Source organism: Giraffa tippelskirchi, chromosome 3, assembly GCF_054371585.1.
Source record: "Giraffa tippelskirchi isolate mGirTip1 chromosome 3, T2T-mGirTip1v1.2.pri, whole genome shotgun sequence".
NCBI lineage: Eukaryota > Metazoa > Chordata > Mammalia > Artiodactyla > Giraffidae > Giraffa > Giraffa tippelskirchi.
This window is the reverse complement of record NC_137277.1, coordinates 143,784,706-143,806,926: the sequence shown is the minus strand read 5'-3', so window position 1 is coordinate 143,806,926 and position 22,221 is coordinate 143,784,706. Positions and strand designations below refer to the sequence as shown.

The 22,221-nt window shown below is 41.0% G+C and overlaps 2 protein-coding genes across 8 annotated transcripts in view; one reads left to right on the top strand and one right to left on the bottom strand.

The window, feature by feature from the left end:
- The window catches only part of CCDC150 (coiled-coil domain containing 150), a 94,892-nt gene extending 75,298 nt beyond the window's left edge, over positions 1–19,594 (bottom strand). For 2 of the 6 annotated variants that reach the window (XM_081581455.1, XM_081581458.1), the window contains exons 1-5: positions 19,395–19,594; positions 8,543–8,706; positions 4,606–4,826; positions 4,311–4,489; positions 1,976–2,044 (exon numbers count right to left, since the gene is read on the bottom strand). In XM_081581455.1, the coding sequence (XP_081437581.1) occupies positions 1,976–2,044; positions 4,311–4,489; positions 4,606–4,826; positions 8,543–8,700 (627 nt within the window). In that variant the 5' untranslated portion in view covers positions 8,701–8,706; positions 19,395–19,594. Of the gene's footprint in view, positions 1–1,975; positions 2,045–4,310; positions 4,490–4,605; positions 4,827–8,542; positions 8,713–19,137 lie in introns of those variants that run through there. The other 4 variants (XM_081581454.1, XM_081581457.1, XM_081581456.1 and 1 more) reach the window with 3 other exon arrangements.
- A 52-nt stretch (positions 19,595–19,646) lies between these two features.
- Positions 19,647–22,221, top strand: part of HECW2 (HECT, C2 and WW domain containing E3 ubiquitin protein ligase 2) — a 468,609-nt gene continuing 466,034 nt past the window's right edge. Inside the window, exons 1-3 of one of the 2 annotated variants that reach the window (XM_081581444.1) lie at positions 19,691–19,748; positions 20,556–20,578; positions 21,696–21,919. The gene's annotated coding sequence lies outside the window, so the exon portion shown is untranslated. Of the gene's footprint in view, positions 20,579–21,695; positions 21,920–22,221 lie in introns of both variants that reach the window. The other variant, XM_081581446.1, reaches the window with a different exon arrangement.

Below are 22,221 nucleotides of genomic sequence, written 5' to 3'. Positions count from 1 at the left end.
TCATCTCACATGCTAGTAAAGTAATGCTCAAAATTCTCCAAGCCAGGCTTCAGCAATACGTGAACCGTGAACTTCCAGATGTTCAAGCTGGTTTTAGAAAAGGCAGAGGAACCAGAGATCAAATTGCCAATATCCACTGGATCATCGAAAAAGCAAGAGAGTTCCAGAAAAACATCTATTTCTGCTTTATTGACTATGCCAAAGCCTTTGACTGTGTGGATCACAATAAACTGTGGAAAATTCTGAAAGAGATGGGCATACCAGACCATCTGACCTGTCTCTTGAGAAACCTGTATGCAGGTCAGGAAGCAACAGTTAGAACTGGACATGGAACAACACACTGGTTCCAAATAGGAAAAGGAGTACGTCAAGGCTGTATATTGTCACCCTGCTTATTTAACTTCTATGCAGAGTACATCATGAGAAATGCTGGGCTGGAAGAAACACAAGCTGGAATCAAGATTGCCGGGAGAAATATCAATAACCTCAGATATGCGGATGACACCACCCTTATGGCAGAAAGTGAAGAAGAACTAAAGAGCCTCTTGATGAAGGTGAAGGAGGAGAGTGAAGAAGTTGGCTTAAAGCTCAATGTTCAGAAAACTAAGATCATGGCATCTGGTCCCATCACTTCATGGCAAATAGATGGGGAAACAGTGGAAACAGTGTCAGACTTTACTTTTTTGGGCTCCAGAATCACTGCTGATGGTGACTGCAGCCATGAAATTAAAAGACGCTTACTCCTTGGAAGGAAGGTTATGGCCAACCTAGATAGCATGTTTAAAAGCAGAGACATTACTTTGCCAACAAAAGTACGTCTAGTCAAGACTATGGTTTTTCCAGTGGTCATGTATGGATGTGAAAGTTGGATGGTGAAGAAATCTGAGTGCCGCAGAATTGATGCTTTTGAACTGTGGTGTTGGAGAAGACTCTTGAGAGTTTCTTGGACTGCAGGGAGATCCAATCAATCCATCCTAAAAGAGATCAATCCTGGGTGTTCATTGGAAGGTCTGATGTTGAAGCTGAAGCTCCAATACTTTGGCCACCTCATGCGAAGCGTTGACGCATTGGAAAAGACCCTAATGCTGGGTAGGATTGGGGGCGGGAGGAGAAGGGGACGACAGAGGATGAGATGGTTGGATGGCATCACAGACTCGATGAACATGGGTTTGGGTAGACTCCGGGAGTTGGTGATGGACAGAGAGGCCTGGCGTGCTGCAATTCATGGGGTCGCAGAGAGTCGGACACGACTGAGCGACTGAACTGAACTGAAAGCACTTCACATAAGAGAATGTTCCAGATATAGCTACACTTACCACCTTAAACACACTAAAATCTATAATTTTTAAAATAGTATATCTATTTCTGTTTTATAGAACAGAATATTTTAAATATAATTTGATCTTTTTGATTTGGACTAATGTCAATTATTTTGTCAGGGAATACTGAGGTTTTTAGGACACTGTCGGGGTATATTGAGTTAGTAATTCTGACTCTTCCCACTGTTTTCAGCTGCAAATTTTTAGTCCAACAACTTTTAGTAGCCACCTACTTCATAATTCCAATCTGTTATCTACTTAAATAGAGGCTGAAATGAAAGTTATAAGGTAAAATTAGATGAGCAGACTTATTAAAAGCTTTTTATTTTAAACATTAAGTTAATGTAAAAGGTCTTTGTATGAAGGGGTCCACTAACTCTAGTGGACGGGCAACCGCATGAGTTCCATGGTTACTGTTTCCCTCCTGATTCAGAGAGCACTTATTTTTTATTTCCGTTTTTATGGCATTATTGAGGTGAAAGGAAGTCTTACGGTCACATCAATGCAGGTATAACTTCAAGCAGCATATTTTAAAAATCTCCCTGATAGCCCCAATTTCTTCTTCAGTGGTTTCTTCTCACTCTGTTCACTTTCTCGACTTCCCCCTCTACGATTCCAATGCCCCCTCCACCCCCCCAGCATCCTTTTTACCTTACCTCTTGAATTTTAAGGTTCATTTTATGTTTTGTGGTCTTCAGTTCCTCTTCAATAATAGCTGCATTCTTCTAAAAATAGAGGTAGAAAAGGTTCTAAAATCTGATAGGAATAAACTGTCCATAGGTATATCAAATCTAGACTTTTGGGGGAAATCCATAAAAGCTATTCTGACTACAGTTATAAATACTTCTTAATATGAATCTAAAGAAATTATTACAATGAGATATTTAAAGTTATTTTATTACCTTGATTCATGACTTCTACCATTTTCCCTTTTAGATCATTAAAAAATGATTAGTCACAGGTACCTTCTATGTAAAATTCAATCATCAGAGGAAAACCTGGTCACTGCTAGATAGTTTTCTTATGGGATATATTCCTATTTTTTTTAAAGTACTCTATTTCTTCTAGGGCTTCCCTGGTGACTCAAAGGTAAAGAATCCGCCTGCTAAGGCAGGAGACATGGGTTCGATCCCTGGGTCAGGAAGATCCTCTGGAGAAGGAAATGGCAACACACTTCAGCATTCTTGTCTGGGAAATCCCACAGACAGAGGAGCCTAGTGGTATACAGTCCATGGGGGTCACAAAAAGTTGGATACAACTTAGAGACTAAAATAACAAACATCATTTCTTCTAGCCTCAAATATGCTTAGGAGTTGAGGATGAAAAACACAGCTTTCACTATTCATTCTTTCATATTATTATTAATGGCACCACAATCTAAGATGTAAAACCTCAGAGTCATCTATGTCTTCTTCCCTACCTTGAGCCCCTGCCCAATACCATATTCTAGCATACTTTTCTTTTCAAAATGCCACAACTGTAGTTCAGACCTAATAAGGTCTACACCTCAAATAATGCAATGGATTCCTAACCAGTTTTCCTGTCTCCAATCTCTCCTGCAATAATTGATACTCTGTACCAGGGATCCCCAACCCCTGGGGCCATGGACTAGCACTGGTCTGTGGGGTGTTACAAACTGGGCCGCACAGCAGGAGGTGAGCCCAGCAGGAGGTGAGCATTGGGTAAGGGAGCGAAGCTTTCTCTGTGTCTACAGCTGCTCCTTATCACTCACCTTACTGCCTGAGCTCTGTGTCCTGTCAGATCAGCGGCAGCATTAGATTCTCACAGGAACATGAACCCTACCATGAACTGCACATGGGAAGGACCTAGGTTGTGTGCTTCTTAGGAGAATCTAATGCCTGACGATCTGAGGTGGAGCTGAGGGGGTGGTGGTGTTAACAATGGAGAACAGCTGCAAATACAGATGATCAGTAGCACAATCAATGTTCCTGAATGATCCTGAAACCACCCCCATGGAAAAACTCTCTTCCATGAAACCAGTCCCTAGTGCCAAAAAGGTTGGGGACTGCTGTCCTATACTATTTCTAGATTAGTTTTCTTATTTTCATTATGTCACTTTCTTATCAAAAATCTTAGTCACTCCCCCTAAGACCAAACCCAACTACTTGATTACTCTTGATTTTGAGATCCTTTACGAGGTTAGCCCTAGATGATTCCCAACTTACTTCACACAAAAAAATCTTCACTCTGGTCAGGCTAGCCTATACATCTCCCCCTAACTGCACCCAGCAGAAAGATGCAGGTTCAAATTTGAGATACAGGAAGAATACAGGGAAGTGTGATCTCAGAGAAGTGACTTCTCTCTGGGCCCCAGTCCTCTTATCACTAACATAAGGACAATAATACCCTATACCTTGAGGTTTTGCAGAGATTGAGCAAAGTAACATGTTTTAAACAAAACAATCTCGGTTATACTGCCTGGCCTATGGAGGGAAGTAAATTTCTTGCCTTAGTCTTTACTTTTTGCTGCCTCTGTGAACGCTCTTTGAAATGTCCACACCTCTCTGCTTTACCTTCTAAAGGTTCAGCTCAGGTCCTGTCTCTTCCTTGAAACCTAGCCTAATCTGTTCTAGACAAGACATGTACATCTTCTCAAACCCGCCTGAACATAAAACACTTAGCTGGCAATATTCGCTTACATTTGTCCTATACTGTCCTTTAATATTTCTTATACCCTTATTTTTTCTTTCAGTTTCCTGCTATGCCTTGTTCTCCCAGTAAGCACATAAGCTTTTGAAGAACTCAGACTCCCTCACACCTCTGGGTCCTCAAAAGTCACACAGAAGAGAGCTATAAATATTCAGTTACTAATAGCACACAATGCTTTACACTATCGATGGAGATAAATTTCAAATGTCAAGAATCCTTACATCAACATCACCTATTTTTAAAAGTCAGTTTTTTGGGTCTGTTGCCTCCTCCAGCTAACACATAATGGTGAATTTGTTTTCCAGAACTTTGGACACAAACCTTTGTCTCAGAGGCAATCTCCAGAGTCGCAGTCAACCTCTGCACCTCATCTTGTGCTTTGTCTTCCTCCTCTTTTACATCTCGCAGTTGCTGGCGCAAATTCATCACTTCCAGTTGCAACAGCTTGAGGTCCTTGGAATGCTCCTCCTGTATTGTATTCAGTCTTTCCTTCAGAAAATCTATCAGACAGGACAGGAGGGTCATCAAGCAGCTTAAAGAAGGTGAGGAAAAGAATCACAAATTCATCAAGCAACCACACAGGACCAAATTTCTGGTGGTTCTCTTCTCTCTGTACCTGATTTCTGTGGGTTCAAATCCTTTTCAGTTTGCAGACGGAAGATGTTCATCTTCAAGGACTGGATGAGACTTTCCAGACGGCACATTCGATTGACCAGGAACTCACAGTTCTTCCACAAAATATTTGTTTTTCCTGAACAAATTATCTCATTCTGGATAGGCCTAGTGATGTTCTGGCTCGCAGGTAGTTCTAAACATTCTGGAGTTTCCAATTGGCCCCTGGACAAAGAAGCCAATATAACAATATTATAAAGTAATCCCAACCATTGAGTTAGAACTGGACATGGCACAACAGACTGGTTCCAAACAGGAAAAGGAGTATGTCAAGGCTGTATATTGTCACTGTGCTTATTTAACTCATTTGCAAAGTACATCATGAGAAATGCTGGGCTGGATGAAGCACAAGCTGGAATCAAGATTGCGGGGAGAAATATCAATAACCAAAGATATGCAGATGACACCACCCTTATGGCACAAAATGAAGAACTAAAGAGCCTCTTGATGAAAGTGAAAGAGGAGAGTGAAAAAGTTGGCTTACATAGTCATCAAGACAGTACGGTACTGGCACAAAGATAGAAATATAGATCAATGGAACAAAATAGAAAGCCCAGAGATAAACCCACGCACCTATGGACACCTTATCTTCGACAAAGGAGGCAAGAATATACAATGGAGAAAAGACAATCTCTTTAACAAGTGGTGCTGGGAAAACTGGTCAACCACTTGTAAAAGAATGAAACTAGAACACTTCCTAACACCATACACAAAAATAAACTCAAAATGGATTAAAGATCTAAACGTAAGACCAGAAACTATAAAACTCCTAGAGGAAAACATAGGCAAAACACTCTCCGACATAAATCACAGCAGGATCCTCCATGACCCATGTCCCAGAATATTGGAAATAAAAGCAAAAATAAACAAATGGGGCCTAATTAAAATTAGAAGCTTTTGCACAACAAAGGAAACTACAAGCAAGGTGAAAAGACAGCCTTCAGAATGGGAGAAAATAATAGCAAACGAAGCAACAGACAAACAATTAATCTCAAAAATATACAAGCAACTTCTGCAGCTGAATTCCAGAAAAATAAATGACCCAATCAAAAAATGGGCCAAAGAACTAAACAGACATTTCTCCAAAGAAGACATACAGATGGCTAACAAACACATGAAAAGATGCTCAACATCACTCATTATTAGAGAAATGCAAATCAAAACCACAACAAGGTATCATTTCACACCAGTCAGAATGGCTGCTATCCAAAAGTCTACGAGCAATAAATGCTGGAGAGGGTGTGCAGAAAAGGGAACCCTCTTACACTGTTGGTGGGAATGCAAACTAGTACAGCCACTAAGGAGAACAGTGTGGAGATTCCTTAAAAAACTGGGAATAGAACTGCCATATGACCCAGCAATCCCACTGCTGGGCATACACACCGAGGAAACCAGAATTGAAAGAGACACGTGTACCCCAATGTTCATCGCAGCACTGTTTACAATAGCCAGGACATGGAAGCAATCTAGATGCCCATCAGCAGACGAATGGATAAGGAAGCTGTGGTACATATACACAATGGAATATTACTCAGCCATTAAAAAAAATACATTTGAATCAGTTCTATTGAGATGGATGAAACTGGAGCCCATTATACAGAGTGAAGTCAGCCAGAAAGAAAAACACCAATACAGTATACTAACGCATATATATGGAATTTGAAAGATGGTAACGATAACCCTATATGCGAGACAGAATAAGAGACACAGACGCATAGAACAGTCTTATGGACTCTGAGGGAGAAGGTGAGGGTGGGACGTTCTGGGAGAATAGCATTGAAACATGTATATTATCATATGTGAGGCAGAACACCATTCCATGCTCGATGCATGGGACGGATGCTCAGGGCCGGGACAGTGGGATGACCCGGAGGGATGGGATGGGGGGGGGGTCCGGGATGGGGAACACATGTGGACCCGTGGCTGATTCATGTCAATGTGTGGCAAAAACGATTACAATATTGTAAAGTGACTGGCCCCCAACTAAAATAAATAAATTTATTAAAAAAAAAAAAAGAAAGAAAAAGTTGGCTTAAAGCTCAACATTCAGAAAACTAAGATCATGGCTTCCGGTCCCATCACTTCATGGCAGATAGATGGGGAAACAGTGGAAACAGTGACAGACTTTATTTTTTGGGGGCTCCAAAATCACTGCAGATGGTGCCTGCAGCCATGAAATTAAAAGATGCTTACTCCTCAGAAGAAAAGCTATGACCAGCCTATTAAAAAGCAGAGACATTACTTTGCCAACAAAGGTCCATCTAGTCAAGGCTATGGTTTTCCCAGTAGTCATGTACAGACGTGAGAGCTAAACCATAAAGAAAGCTGAGCACTGAAGAATTGATGCTTCTGAATTGTGGTGTTGGAGAAGACTTTTGAGAGTCCCTTGGACTGCATGGAAATCCAACCAGTCCATTCTAAAGGAAATCAGTCCTGAATGTTCATTGGAAGGACTGATGTTGAAGCTGAAACTCCAATACTTTGGCCACCTGATGCAAAGAGCTAACTCATTTAAAAAGACCTGATGCTGGGAAAGATTGAAGGTGGGAGGAGAAGGGGACAACAGAGAATGAGATGGTTGGATGGCATCACCAACTCAATGGATGTAAGTTTGAGTAAACTCCGGGAGTTGGTAATGGACAGGGAGGCCTGGTGTGCTACAGTCCATGGGGTCACAAAGAGTCGGACACGACTGAACGACTGAACTGAAACTGAAACCGATTGAACTGAAACTGAAACCATTGAGTCAATGTTGCATTTCTACTGAGAATAAAATAGTAAGTTCTTTAGTTAACAAATATCTGATAGCCTCTGCAAATTCAACTATAGAGATAACTATTAGGTAAATCCCATGGACAGAGGAGCCTGGTGGGCAGTTCATGGGGTCACAAAAGAGTCCGACATGACTTAGCAACTAAACAACAACAACTAGGTAAAGAGAATGAGACCAGTGTGGGGTGGGTAAAAATTACTGACATTTTAATGGTTATTTTAATCTGAATTTTTTGTAAACTCGCTTTGTATGTAAAAACAAGTCATACATAAAACATGCTAAATGCTAATTCTATAATAGAAAATTAAGAATTAGTTAGCATGGAGGCAATATACTCACATCCTTCTTAGAAAATTTTTAAACAAAGACATAATAAAAATTCCTATTTTGTTCTAACATACTCAACGGTGGTACAATTTTAATCTTTTAACTGCTGAACAGTTATTTACTCTATAGGTGCTATAACACCAATCATACTAATTTTTGATCTTCATAAGAGACATTCAGGAAATATGTATATGTAATTTTAAAGAAAATCACACCAGTAAATTCAGTATTGGCTGTGTAAGCACCCATGTTCTTCAGGCCTTTAACAATCTAACTTTTAATGGGAATAACTTCTTCAGCAGCACAAAGGAAAAACACAGTTCTTTTTTTGAGTACTTCATTCTAAACTATGAATTTTTTTTTAAAACTTAAAAGCTCTCTTTTCATTTACAATAAATCTAGAGAAAGAAAATACAGATCATATTAATGGCATGAATCAAGTGAGATGTTCATCTTAACTAATATCAAAGTCTATTTTTAAAAAAAGGATCAAATTTTTTTCTAATTATGTAAATAATTACATTTGTTTTTAATCAAGTATTGAATACAACACACTTATATAACACACTTTGAATACCTGTTTAGAAGTGGTAGTAGCTCTATTATAGGAGAACAAGCCTTTATCTTGCAAATATTTTCTAATTAATATTCTACTTGAAATGGTTATTTCTCAATTCTTTTCTAAATACTTATTTCAACTGCCAAACCATCCATACTGTGACTCCTTACTGTAACCAGTGAAGCAAAACTCAACCTACAGTGTTCATTTTTCATTTGCTACCTTTTGTCACCAAAGTCCAACATTATTAGGTCATCTCTCAGAGAACTGGTCTGTTCTTCAACTATTCTCATCCTTTGCTGAAGTACTGTGAATGTTTCAGAAGCTGTAGCATTGATGTGGGTTGGAGAGAGGACTGGTCTGGACATTGTAGTTTCCATATACACCTGAGAATAAAGTTACAATATTAGTGTAGTTGATTATATTATCGTTCAAGATAGTGACTGCGCCTTCCTGTGGAGGATTATACATCCCTGTCCTGTTTAGCTTGGAAATGACCATGTGTCCTGCTTTCGTCAATTAAATGTGGGTAGAAGCTTTAAGCAGAGAAGGCAATGGCACCCCACTCCAGTACTCTTGCCTGGAAAATCCCATGGATGGAGGAGCCTGGTAGGCTACGGTCCATGGGGTCGCTAAGAGTTGGACACGACTGAGCGACTTTACTTTCACTTTTCCCTTTCATGCACTGGAGAAGGAAATGGCAACCCACTCCAGTATTCTTGCCTGGAGAATCCTAGGGATGGCAGAGCCTGGTGGGCTGCCGTCTATGGGGTCGCACAGAGTCGGACACGACTGAAGCGACTTAGCAGCAGCAGCAGCAGCAGAAGCTTTAAGGAGCTTCCCCAGGTGGCTCAGTGGTAAAGAATCCACCTGCTATGCAGAAGATGCACAGGAGATGAGGGTTTGATCCCTGGGTCAGGAAGATCCCTGGGTCAATAAGATCCCTGGAGAAGGGCATAGCAAGCCACTCTTAGTACTCCTGTCTGGAAAATCCCATAGACAGAGGACCTGGCGAGCTACGGTCCATGGAGTTACAAAGAGTCAGACACGACTGAAGCAACTGAACAGACGCACAAAGAAACTTTAACAGCCAACTTGTCATTCACCAGCTCTTTCTTTTCCCTTCTCTGTAAGATGAGCAACATCCCAGACAGGGCCTTCTGCATAGGCTAAGATCCCAGAGTAAAGATGACGTGAGCAAAGCCATGGCCCATCCATGACGCACAGTGTGAGTGAGCAATAAACTTACATTGTTATAAGCCATAGATTGTTGGGTAGTTCGTTACTGATCACAATCTATCCTGTCAGCTACTATTAGACATCCACTAGGATCTATAACTTGGCGAGGGAGTTATTACCTCTTTCATTACCAGCCATTTTCATTTTAACATGTTGCCATCCAAACTTTCTGATAAAAACAACTCTGCAGTACTTGGACCTCTGAGCAGTTGCCATAAAACAGATTTATCAAATACCTTGAAGCAGTGACTTTTAAAAAATCACTTGCAAACTAACTTCATAGCAAAGACTCTTCTACAGCTACTGATATCAAATTACCAGACTCCTCCCTCAAGACCACACAAGAATAATTAGAAGTAGTGACACTACTCTTTCAGGTATTAATTACAGAAGCAGAATTAACTTAAAAGCATTCTCACTACTGAATCACTTTTCCAAAGTTCAATGACAAGATCACTGGTGGAAACTTTAAGAACATTTTCCTGTAACTCCATCCTGTACAGACATTTCTACATTAAACAAACTGTAAACCTTAACCATCACTAGCAATACTGTACCTATGAGAATGTGCTCACAAAGGCCCCACTTGGGATATTGTTAACACATCTTTCCCCCTAACCTGGTGTGTAATCAGATACCCTCTCTTCCCCTTACTTCCCAGGCAATGGAAGTGGGGAATACCTCAGGTTCAAGTCACTGAAGACGGTCTCCAAGAACCAATGAAGGAATTAAGTAAGTCTTAAAACTGATGGCAGGATTTAAGAACCATGGCGGGGGGGGGATCACTGTGGAAAGGCTGAGCTTCTTGCCAACCTAATATTGCTAGTCATTGAAGACATTGTTTCATCCTGGAATAGCTCGTCAGTTACTTTCTATCTTTCCCCTACAGGTGCCAGGGAATGGCTTTTCTATTTCTTTTTATTTAAATAAAAGCAAAAAACTTTATTGACGAACGTTATTGTTCAGCTGCTAAGTCATGTCCAATTCTTTGTGACTCCCATGGACTGCAGCATGCCAGGCTCCTCTGTCCTTCATTATCTCCTAGTATTTGCTCAAATCATAGCTGACAAATATAAAATTGAATAAAGTGTACAACGTGATTTGATATACATATATTTTGCAGAATGTTTACCAAAATCAAAATAATTACATCCACAAAATTAACAACCTCATATAGTTAATGTAGTTAACTTTTTTGTTGTGGCAAGAATGCTTAAAGACCTTCTCACAGTAACTGTCAAGTATACCATCTCATTTTAACTATAGTCACCATGTTATACACTAGATCCTCTTATTTGAAAAGGTAAGTTACAGAATGGGACAAAATATTTGCAAACCATATTAAAGGGTTAATATCCAAAATATATAAAGAACACATATAGCAGAGTAGCCAAGAAACAATCCAATTAAAAAATGGGCAGAGGATCTGAAAAGACACTTTTCTATTGAAGGTTTACAGGTGGCCAACAGGTGTATGAAATGATGCTTATCATCACTAATCACCAGGGAAACAAAATTACAAGATAGCAGCTCACATCTGTTAGAATGGCTAAAAACAAAAGACAACAAACACTGGCAGAGATGTGAAGAAAAGGGAATTTTATGCACTGTTGGTGAGAATGTAAACTGGTACAGACATAATGGAAAATGGTATGGAGATTCCTCGAAAAATTAAAAATGACCTACCAGAAGATCCAGCAATCCCACTCCTGGGTAAATATATGAAGGAAATAAAATGAGTATCTTAAAGAGGTATCTGCATTTCCATGTTCACTGTACCAGTATTTAGAACAGCCAAGATAGGGAAACAACCTAAATGTCCTTCAGTGGATGAATAACAATGTGATTTATACTGTTATTCAGCCACATGAGAGGCAATTGTGCCATTTGCAGGATGAATCTGGAGGGCATTGTGCTAAGTGAACTAAGCTGGGCAGAGGAAAAGAAAAGTGTGTGATATCACTCATATGTGGAATCTAAAAACCAAACCAAAAAAAATCCAATTTCATGGAAACAGAATAGAATGGTGGTTGCCAGGGGCTAAGGGAAATGGAATGATGAAAGTCAAAGTGTACAAATTTTCTTTTTAGTCTTATTTTATCCTTCTGATCAAGATTTCTCTCCTTTGTGCTCCTCTATAAAACACAAAGCATTTCTGACACACATAACCCTTCTGAATTCTTTAACAGATTCTCTGTTAACAATCAGCTTAAGGATATGGTGTAAAGAAGCTTTTATGTTTTCAATGCATTCTTAAGGGAAAGACAAAGGTACAGGGAGATATCAGTGGAGTCTCTGGATACACAAACATGTCAAGTGAGGTTCAACTACATTTCTGGGAAAAAGTCATACTTCGAGATTCCTGCTCAGGTTACCACATGAGCAAGGATAGTGTTCCTCAGGTAATAGAAAAACCACAAGACAAACCCTAGGACTGGTTCTACTGCCATGAAACTAGGGCCAGGGTTGGGGGAACCACCAATAGTAGGGGGTGGGGAGAAAATGGAGGAGTAGCAATGAAAAACACAACATGGATTTACCCTCCATTCCATGTTCTTTCACCTGCTGTCTGGCTACGGCCAACATAGAAATAAACCAGGCCAAAGGTTGTGAGAAAAAGTAAGAAAAGAATGTTTAATTTGGTTTGTGATAGCACAGGAACGGCCGAGAGGAGTTACCCCACATCCAAGGTAAGGAGCAGCGGCTGCACTTTGCTGGAGCAGCTATGAAGAGATACCCCACATCCAAGGTAAGAGAAACCCAAGTAAGACAGAAGGCACTGTGAGAGGGCATCAGAGGGCAGAAAGACTGAAACCACAATCACAGAAAACTAGCCAATCTGATCACACGGACCACAGCTTGTCTAACTCAATGAAACTAAGCCATGTCGTGTGGGGCCACCCAAGACAGATGGGTCATGGTGGAGAAGTCTGACAGGATGTGGTCCACTGGAGAAGGGAATGGCAAACCATTTCAGTATTCTTTCCTTGAGAACCCCATGAACAGCATGAAAAGGAAAACAGATGGGACACTGAAAGATGAACTCCCCAGGTCAGTAGATGCCCAGTATGCTACTGGAGATCAGTGGAGAAATAACTCCAGAAAGAATGAAGAGACAGAGCCAAAGCAAAAACAACACCCAGTTGAGGATGTGACTGGTGATAGAAGCAAGGTCCAATGCTGTAAAGAGCAATATTGCATAGGAACCTGGAATGTTAGGTCCGTGAATCAAGGCAAGTTGGAAGTGGTCAAACAGGAGATGGCAAGAGTGAACATCGACATTCTAGGAATCAGTGAACTAAGATGGACTGGAATGTATGAATTTAACTCAGATGACCATTATATCTACTACTGTAGGTAGGAATCTCTTAGAAGAAATGGGGTGGCCATCATAGTCAACAAAAGAGTCCAAAATGCAGTACTTGGATACAATCTCAAAAACGACAGAATGATCTCTGTTCGTTTCCAAGACAAACCATTCAATATCACAGTAATCCAAGTGTATGCCCTGACCAGTAATGCTGAAGAAGCTGAAGTTGAATAGTTCTATGAAGACCTACAAGACCTTCTAGAACTAACACCCCCAAAAGATGTCCTTTACATTATAGGGGACTGGAATGCAAAGGTAGGAAGTCAAGAAACACCTGGAGTAACAGGCAAATTTGGCCTTAGAGTACAGAATGAAGCAGGCCAAAAGCTAATAGAGTTCTGCCAAGAGAATGCACTGGTAATAGCAAACACCCTCTTCCAGCAACACAAGAGAAGACTCTACACATGCACATCAAAAGATGGTCAACACGGAAATCATATTGATTATATTCTTTGCAGCCAAAGATGGAGAAGCTCTATACAGTCAGCAAAAACAAGACCGGGAGCTGACTGTGGCTCAGATCATGAACTCTTTATTGCTAAATTCAGACTTAAATTGAAGAAAGTGGGTAAAACCACTAGACCATTCAGGTATGATCTAAATCAAATCCCTTATGACTATACAGTGGAAATGACAAATAGATTTAAGGGAATAGATATGATAGACAGAGTGCCTGATGAACTATGGACAGAGGTTTGTGACACTGTACAGGAGACAGGAATCAAGACCATCCCCAAGATAAAGAAATGCAAAAAAGCAAAAAGGCTGTCTGATGAGGCCTTACAAATAGCTGTGAAAAGAAGAGAAGCAAAAAGCAAAGGAGAAAAGGAAAGATATACCCATTTGATTGCAGAGTTCCAAAGAATAGCAAGGAGAGATAAGAAAGCCTTCCTCAGCGATCAATGAAAAGAAATAGAGGAAAACAATAGAATGGGAAAGACAAGAGATCTCTTCAAGAAAATCAGAGATACCAAGGGAACATTTCATGCAAAGATGCGCTCAATAAAGGACAGGAATGGTATGGACCTAACAGAAGCAGAAGATATTAAGAGGTCGCAAGAATACACAGAAGTGTACAAAAAAGATCTTTACGACCCAGATAATCACAATGGTGTGAACACTCACACTCACCTAGAGCCCAACATCCTGGAATGTGAAGTCAAGTGGGCCTTAGGAAGCATCATTACGAACAAAGCTAGTGGAGGTGATGGAATTCCAGTTGAGCTATTTCAAATCCTGAAAGATGATGCTGTGAAAGTGCTGCACTCAATATGTAGGCAAATTTGGAAAGCTCAACAGTGGCCACAGGACTGGAAAAGTCAGTTTTCATTCCAATCCCAAAGAAAGGCAATGCCAAAGAATGCTCAAACTACCACACAATTGCACTCATCTCACAGGCTAGTAAAGTAATGCTCAAAATTCTCCAAGCTAGTCTTCAATAGTACATGAACTGAGAACTTGAATATGTTCACGATGGATTTAGAAAAGGCAGAGAAACCAGAGATCAAATTGCCAACATCCGCTGGATCATCGCAAAAGCAATAGAGTTCCAGAAAAACATCTACTTCTCCTTTATTGACTATGCTAAAGCCTTTGACTCTGGGGATCACAATAAACTGTGGAAAATTCTGAAGGAGATGGGAATACCAGACCACCTGACCTGCCTCTTGAGAAACCTGTATGCAGGTTAGGAAGCAACAGTTAGAACTGGACATGGACCAACAGACTGGTTCCAAAGAGGAAAAGGAGTATGTCAAGGCTGTACAATAGTCACCCTGCTTATTTAACTTATATGCAGAGTACATCATGAGAAATGCTGGGCTGGAGGAAGCACAAGCTGGAATCAAGATTGCTGGGAGAAATATCAATAACCTCAGATATGCAGATGACACCACCCATATGGCAGAAAGTGAAGAAGAACTAAAGAGCCTCTTGATGAATGTGAGAGAGGAGAGTGAAAAAGTTGGCTTAAAGCTCAACATTCAGAAAACTAAGATCATGGCATCTGGTCCCATCACTTCATGGCAAATAGATGGGGAAACGGTAGGAACAGTGGATGACTTTATTTTCTTAGGCTCCAAAATCACTTCAGATGGTGACTGCAGCCATGAAATTAAAAGACGCTTACTCCCTGGAAGGAAAGTTATGACCAACCTAGACAGCATATTAAAAAGCAGAGATGTTACTTTGCCAACAAAGGTCCATCTAGTCAAGGCTATGGTTTTTCCAGTAGTCGTATATGGATGTGAGAGTTGGACTATAAAGAAAGCTGAGCACTGAAGAATTGATGCTTTTGAATTGTGGTGTTGGAGAAGACTCTTGAGAGTCCCTTGGACTGCAAGGAAATCCAACCAGTCCATCCTAAAGGAGATCAGTCCTGGGTGTTCATTGGAAGGACTGATGTTGAAGCTGAAACTCCAATACTTTGGCCACCTGATGCGAAGAGCTGACTCATTTGAAAAGACCCTGATGCTGGGAAAGATTGAGGGCAGGAGGAAAAGGGGACAACAGAGGATGAGATGGTTGGATGGCATCACTGACTTAATGGACATGGGTTTGGGTAGACTCCGGGAGTTGGTGATGGATAGGGAGGCCTGGCGTGCTGCAGTTCATGGGGTTGCAAAGAGTCAGACACGACTGAGTGACTGAACTGATCTGATACACAGCTGGCTCCTTTGTCCTCTCTCTCCAAAAGAAGTTGAAAAGTTCACATCTCCACCCTCCCTTATAGATGGCACATCCATGTGACATATCCTGGCCAGTGAGGCTTTAGGCAGTTTTCAAGAAGCTTCTGGGAAGATATTTTTTTCCTGATAAAAAGAACAGAAATGATGTCACCAGTCCTTTCTTCCTCCTGTGTGATGCCCAGAGCTCTGAAGGCTCTCAGAAAAGTCAGCCATGCAGTGCCTCACTGTTAAATATAAATAGAGTCAGGGATCACCAGCATCTGAGAACACAGAAAAGGCCACAGTAGCTCAGATTAACCTGACTTTTAAAACTAGTAACCTCCGAACTTTGCTTATGTGAGAAATATAAACTTTCCTTCGTCATTCTTTTCTGTTTCTTGCAAGACTAGCATTCCTGGGATACATAGTTGTCCCAGGTAATAGTTGGTAGAGAAATGAGGAGATAAAGGAAATATCAAGCAGTGCCTGAGGTGGGAGGGGAGGGCAATTTGGGGGGCCACTTGTTATGCCCAGGGAGCCGGTTATAATAAAAGGATTGTCTGATTAAAAGAAGTCAGACAAACAATACTAACAGAAATATAAAAGATCATTTTCGGAAAAAATACAGAAAATAGAGTACAAGTTCCCAGTCTATTTTTAGTAGAATGTAGATTTCCACTTAAAATTTTTTCATGTCACTGTTGAAATGTCATAGTTTTGCTGCTATTTCCCCAAGGTACCCATAGTATGTACAAAATGTTTACATTACTTTACAGGGTGTGCATGCATTCAGCCAAAAAAACAAGATGAAAAACAACTCAAGTTGCTTCATTTGCTTAGAAAAGATAAAAGTCTATATACATTCAGGTAAGAATTTGATTGGCATCATCGCTCACACCGACCTGAACCTGAACCATACTGGAACTTCTCAGGCTTCTGGAGAGAAAAAAATATGCTCGAACAAAAAGGAAGAATAAACTTGGCCCCCAGCCTCTGAGGGACAGGAGGTTTATAGAAAGCTCATCCTAAAGAAGGAGAGATCGAGGTGCCTGGGCCACCAACTGATGCTGTGCAGGGGATCTAGTTTTTGTGTGAAATACATGGCGTTGTCCCCAAAATATCCTCTTAGTCAATCACTGAGGTTCAGGTCATTAAAGAGGTTGATTCAAAAACTAAACAAGCCAGTCTTCCCTTGGAGGATTTATTACAAACAGGTCTCAGGGTTAGTCGAAAATTCTTCTTCCCCATCCTCTCCCCGCATGGGGAAACAAACAATGTTAAGGTTAAGAGAATTTCTTAGAAACAAAGCACCAATGATGGCCCAGTAGTAAGAGCAGGACAGCCTTAACATCCACCAAGAAGTCCCTAAGAGCCTGTTAGAGTAAGAGTAAAGGAAGGACTTGAGATCAAGGGAATCTATTGAGCTGAGGTTTAGAGTCAGGGGAGACTCTCATTTTCACTGCAGTTACTCATACCCCTGCCTGTCCTCCCTTATCGGGTGGGTGGGTCCAAGCAAAGGCAACAGAAATACCATGCCCTCACACACAATCCACAGGCCACTTGGAGGCCAGTGGTCAGAACTCTATGACTTTATACTCAGTAGACTTGCAATTCTATAAGTCAATAAGTTATAATAGACTTTCAACTCTTTAACTTAAGGGAATAGAAGCTATAAATTCTAAGAAAAGAACTTTAATTGCTAATATTATAGCAAGACTATATAGCTTGAACATATCTGTGCTATGCTATTTCTGGAAAGGAGTAAATATCATTGAATGCAGCCTTGATCCTAAGTCCTGATGTTTGATAGAAACAATAATAAAAATACTAAGATATAAGCTTTTATTTTTTAAAAAGTTAATTCACAATCACTTTCATAAATATGTCATTATCAAATTAATACAGTTCTGTCCTTATTTTTAGGGAAAGTATTTTCAAAAAGCTCAGGTTACCTCACTGAAAGCATGGCTTGAATAAGACAAATGTCATAAGCAATAACTTATGATTCAAATATCAGGTGATTCTGAAAAGGAAACATTTGCTTCTGCAGACATGAGCTCCATTCTTATACATGGCAATAGCTACAAGTATGTGCTCTTGGTTCCAAAAACAGGCCAGGGACTCAGTGCTGCTTATCACAATCACTAAAAAATAATTTGGTCAGTAATATTGTCTTCATTAACTCATATGTCCAACAAACATTTCCTGAATGCCCACCATGAACCAGAAATTGTTTTGACACCAAGGAATACAGCAATGGTCTAGAGAGACAAACTCTTTGCTCTCCTGTTTGAAGAAATAAGTAAAATATTTAGTTTGTTCATTTGTGGTAAGTACAATGATGAAAAAGTAGGAAAGAGGATGGGATGGAGGCTGCGGTACAGACTTCTGTTTTAAACAAAGTGGTCAAAGAAAGCTTCACTGAGATGTTATTAAAGGAAAGACCTGTGAAGGAGGTGCAGGAGTGAATGTGGATATCTGGGAACAGAAAAGTCCAGAAAAAGTGAATATAGTGCAGACCTTAAGTCAGAATGTCTGATGGGTCTGCAAACAGTAAGGAGGTCAGTTTGACTGGAGAGGACAAAGTGAAGGAAAGAAGACTGGGAGATGAGGTGAGAGAGATTGTGTTACACAGTGCCTTAAAGGCTATTGTAAAGATCTGCCTTTATTCTCAGAGCACTTGGAGGTTTTAGAATGGAGAAGTGCTGGGATCTAACAACTTTTAACTGGATCACTCTGCCTAGATGGTAGCCAAGACAACAGAAAGATGGCAGAAAGACAACAGAAGTAGGAAGGCCCACTGGAAAGCAACTACAATAATCCAGGGAAGATGCCGAGGGCTAGGACCAGGGTGCTAGCAACGGAACAGTAAAAAGTAAGAAGAGGTCAGTGTCCAGACATATTTTCAAGACAAGTTTGGCTCATAGATTAGATGGGAAAGGAAGCACTGGAAGGAGGGTGTTGTCATTAATTGAGACAATGAAAGTCTATTAGGAAGAACACGTTTGGGGGGAAAGATCAAGAGTTGTTTTGGACATGTTAAATTTAAAACAGGAAAGATGCCCAATACATGACTGAACTTGTAGATAAGGAGTCAGTAGAGAAAGGTGGAATAGGGATATACATTTTGAAGCTGTCAATATAGCCATGGCTTTTAAAGCCGTGGAGACTGGATAACAAGAGAACAGAAAAGATTCAAAGACCTAGCCCTGGGCGCTCCAAGATGACTGTGAGACTTTCAAGTCTGATTAACTCGAGCTTCACCTAAGGTCAGATTCTTAACCACTTCTGTTTCCAGAACCGGACAGTACGTGGGATATTGAGGGTGGCAAACGGGGATAGTTGAGCAAAAAATTAAGTTGTTCCAACATAATTAGTAAGAGCTGGGGAGACAGCAATGAACGAATGTAAATTCATGACACTTACATGCTAACAAGCAAGCGAAGGAAGATAACAGATGGCAAAACTAAGAAATAATTAACGTCGAAATGGTTTTCCCAGGAACCTATAACGCCAACTTAACACGTAAAGAAAAGCTGTACCGGGGTTTATCTGCAGACCCCCTCTGGTGGCTATCCTTCCCTCGCTGGAGCCAGGTCAATGCAAACCTCGCTGCGAAACGGTTTTCACCCGAATCCAGAGCAGAAGTGCCATAAACTCCAGGGTCCTGAGGTCTAGAGGGCGAGACTAAACTCCGCCAGCGAGGGGAGAGGGGGGCAGGGAGACTTAACGGGGACCTTATCTGAGCCACCGACGCGCCCCCGCGGACCCTGCACCTCCCAGGGCCCCGCAGCCTCACCCCACAGTCCTTTGCCGCCTATGGCTCCGTCCGGCAGCAGGCAGGCTGGTTTCCACGGAACTAACACCACTTTATACCTACCCGCTCCCCGGCGCGGTAGCTCCCGTACGCAGGCGCACCCGTGGCAGGGCATGCCGGGAATTGCAGTTTTCCCGGCCCTACAGGGCCCTCCGCCCCGGGCGGGATCCAGGCCGGAATCCAGCGGCGCGCACGGAACGCACAGCCCCGTGACCCGGATGACGACAGGGCTCCATTGTGCTCGTGAGCCAGGCACGCCGGGATAGGTAGTTTCCGCCCACTCACCTCCCGGAGGTCCTACGGCGCCAGCTTTGCAGAATTAAGCTTCTCCTCCCCGTGAGCGTGTGCTTTTGGGTCATTTGACACCCTACAGCAGACCAGAGTCCAAGAAAAGAAAATGTTTTTAGAAGGACGGAAAGTATCAAGTTTTCCTGAACAATAGGAAAATAAGATTTTTTTTTAATGAGTATAAAAAAATGGTAAAACCGAGCTCAAACATTTTTACCATTAAAGAAAAAAAACAAAGTCCCTCTTCATCCTTGATCATGATGACCAGACAGAGAGTAAAACACCGGGGATCCGCTCTCTTGTCTTTTATCTCTTCAGAGTAATTTATTTCTTGCCTTGTGTACAGATGAGTAGGTATTTCTCAACGAGAGAGCGTTGAGAACAAAACTGCAGTCGTTTCTGAGTTTTGTTTTAGGAGTGGGGAATTCAAACTTAACGGTGTCTTCTAAAGTGAAAAGGCAATGCGATTTTGCTTTAAGTAGCTGGGCAGAACACCTTTGACCAGCGCGAGGGCAATTAATCCATTCTCGTCTTCCTGGGGTTGCAGCTGAGAATAACTTTCGCCCTCAAATGAATGCAATCGGATCCGAGATGAGTCCTCATTTACCTAGCGAGTGGCTGGCTGAACTGATCTCTCTGTTCTTAGTCAGATAGCTGAGTCCCGCGTGAGATGAATGTCCATCAAACCACAGCTGTAAAACATATTCATCAAACTGTAAGCCCATCTGGTGAAAGAGATGAGCACCTCATATATTATTCAAGTGAAGGGACCATATAAAACTTTTAATATGAAAAGCGGGAGAGTATTTTAGAGCGTCAATACAGAGTCATTTTCTCTTACGTTTTCTCTTGCAGTGACCTCTGATTTATGCGTGGAGGTAAGCGGTATATGTATGCACAACACAAATAATCTGCACATTTCAGTGTAATGAGAATTTTCACCTTCTCCTTGAATCTCCATATTAAGCAGTAGTCAGGGAGCCAAATTGTTTAAATTTAGTGTTTTTAATTTATTTTCCTCTGTCTACCATCTGGCAAACCATATAAAAACTTTAGTAATTACAAAGTTAGAAAAAAGAATCTGAAGTCTTCAGTAAACTAGTTCATCTGTTAGAGAACCAGTTTCTGGACACCTAAGAATTTGTTATATTAAAAGACTTTTTTTCTAAGTGCCTAAACCTATTGATTTTTTTCCTGATTTCCCTCTTGATTTCAACTGATAAATACTGGATTAGCCAAAAGGTTCATCTGCGTTTTTTGTAACATCTTTGGCCAACTCCATAGTTTTCATACTTGTTGACCTCATTCAAAAAGTAATGTCTTTTCTTCCATGGAAATCCTAGGGATTCCATGAGGACCACTTTCTCTCTCATTACAGTACTGTAATAGCCTTCTAACTGGGTTTACAATCATTCTTCCCAAAGCATCTTTCATATAATTATAAAAATGATCTTTTGAGAAAGTAACATGATTATCTTAATCTTTTGCTTAAAAACATTTAATAGCTCCCACTTAAACTTGTAGTTTTCCATTGAAAAGTATGAAGCCCAAACTGTTAATAGCTTCAGCCTCATCCACAAGCCTCATATGCACCTGATCCCCTAAGGGAACATTGAATTCAAGCCTACAGGCATGTCTTTGCCCTTGCAGGGTCTGCTTGCTCTGCCAGGCATGCCCTCACTCTGGTGAACTCAAGGCAAATGTAAAGATTTACCTCTTTTGTAAACGCATTCTATTCCCTCCCAAAGTATTTATTTCACAGCATTATAATTGTCGGTGTGTCTTACCTCCCCTGGATTGGGCTGTAAGTTACTCAACGGCAAGACCTTTGTTCTCTTCATTTTGATTTTTAAATTTTCAACAGTGAGCACAGTGCCTCGCAGACAGTAGAAGCTTGGTAAATCCTTGTTTAGTGAATGAATTAATAAAATTTTAATGCTACTACAGACAGAATGCTTCTACACTCTCCTGACTGTTTATATATTCTATTTGTAGGGCAGAAAGAGCCATCTGCTTTTTTCCTCACCTGGGAATGATCTAATGTTGCAATTACACAAATGGCAGCAAAGTTATCTGCAACCACTTCCCCTTAGAGTTGGAAATGTACTCTGTGGACGAAGAAATGGAAACACATACACAAAATTAAAGTTTTCATATGTTGCTGGTACTATGGAGGAATGAGAATGGCAAATTCACTAACTGGTTCTTCACCTTCTGTGGTCAGTCCAAACCTTCTGATGACGTATTGGCTTCAGGTTTATTAAAGATTAAAGGGCTTCCCAGGTGGCGCTAGTGGTAAAGAACCCACCTGCCAGTGCAGGAGACTTAAAAGATCTTCTCTGGGCCGGTAAGATCCTCTGGAGGAGGACATGGCAACCCACTTCAGTATTGTTGCCTGGAGAATCCCATGGACAGAGGAGCCTGGAGGGCTACAGCCCATAAGGTTGCAAAGAGACAGACACGACTCACCCATAGAGATTAAAAGTGGAGGATTCTCTGACTTTTTAATGAACTGGTGATC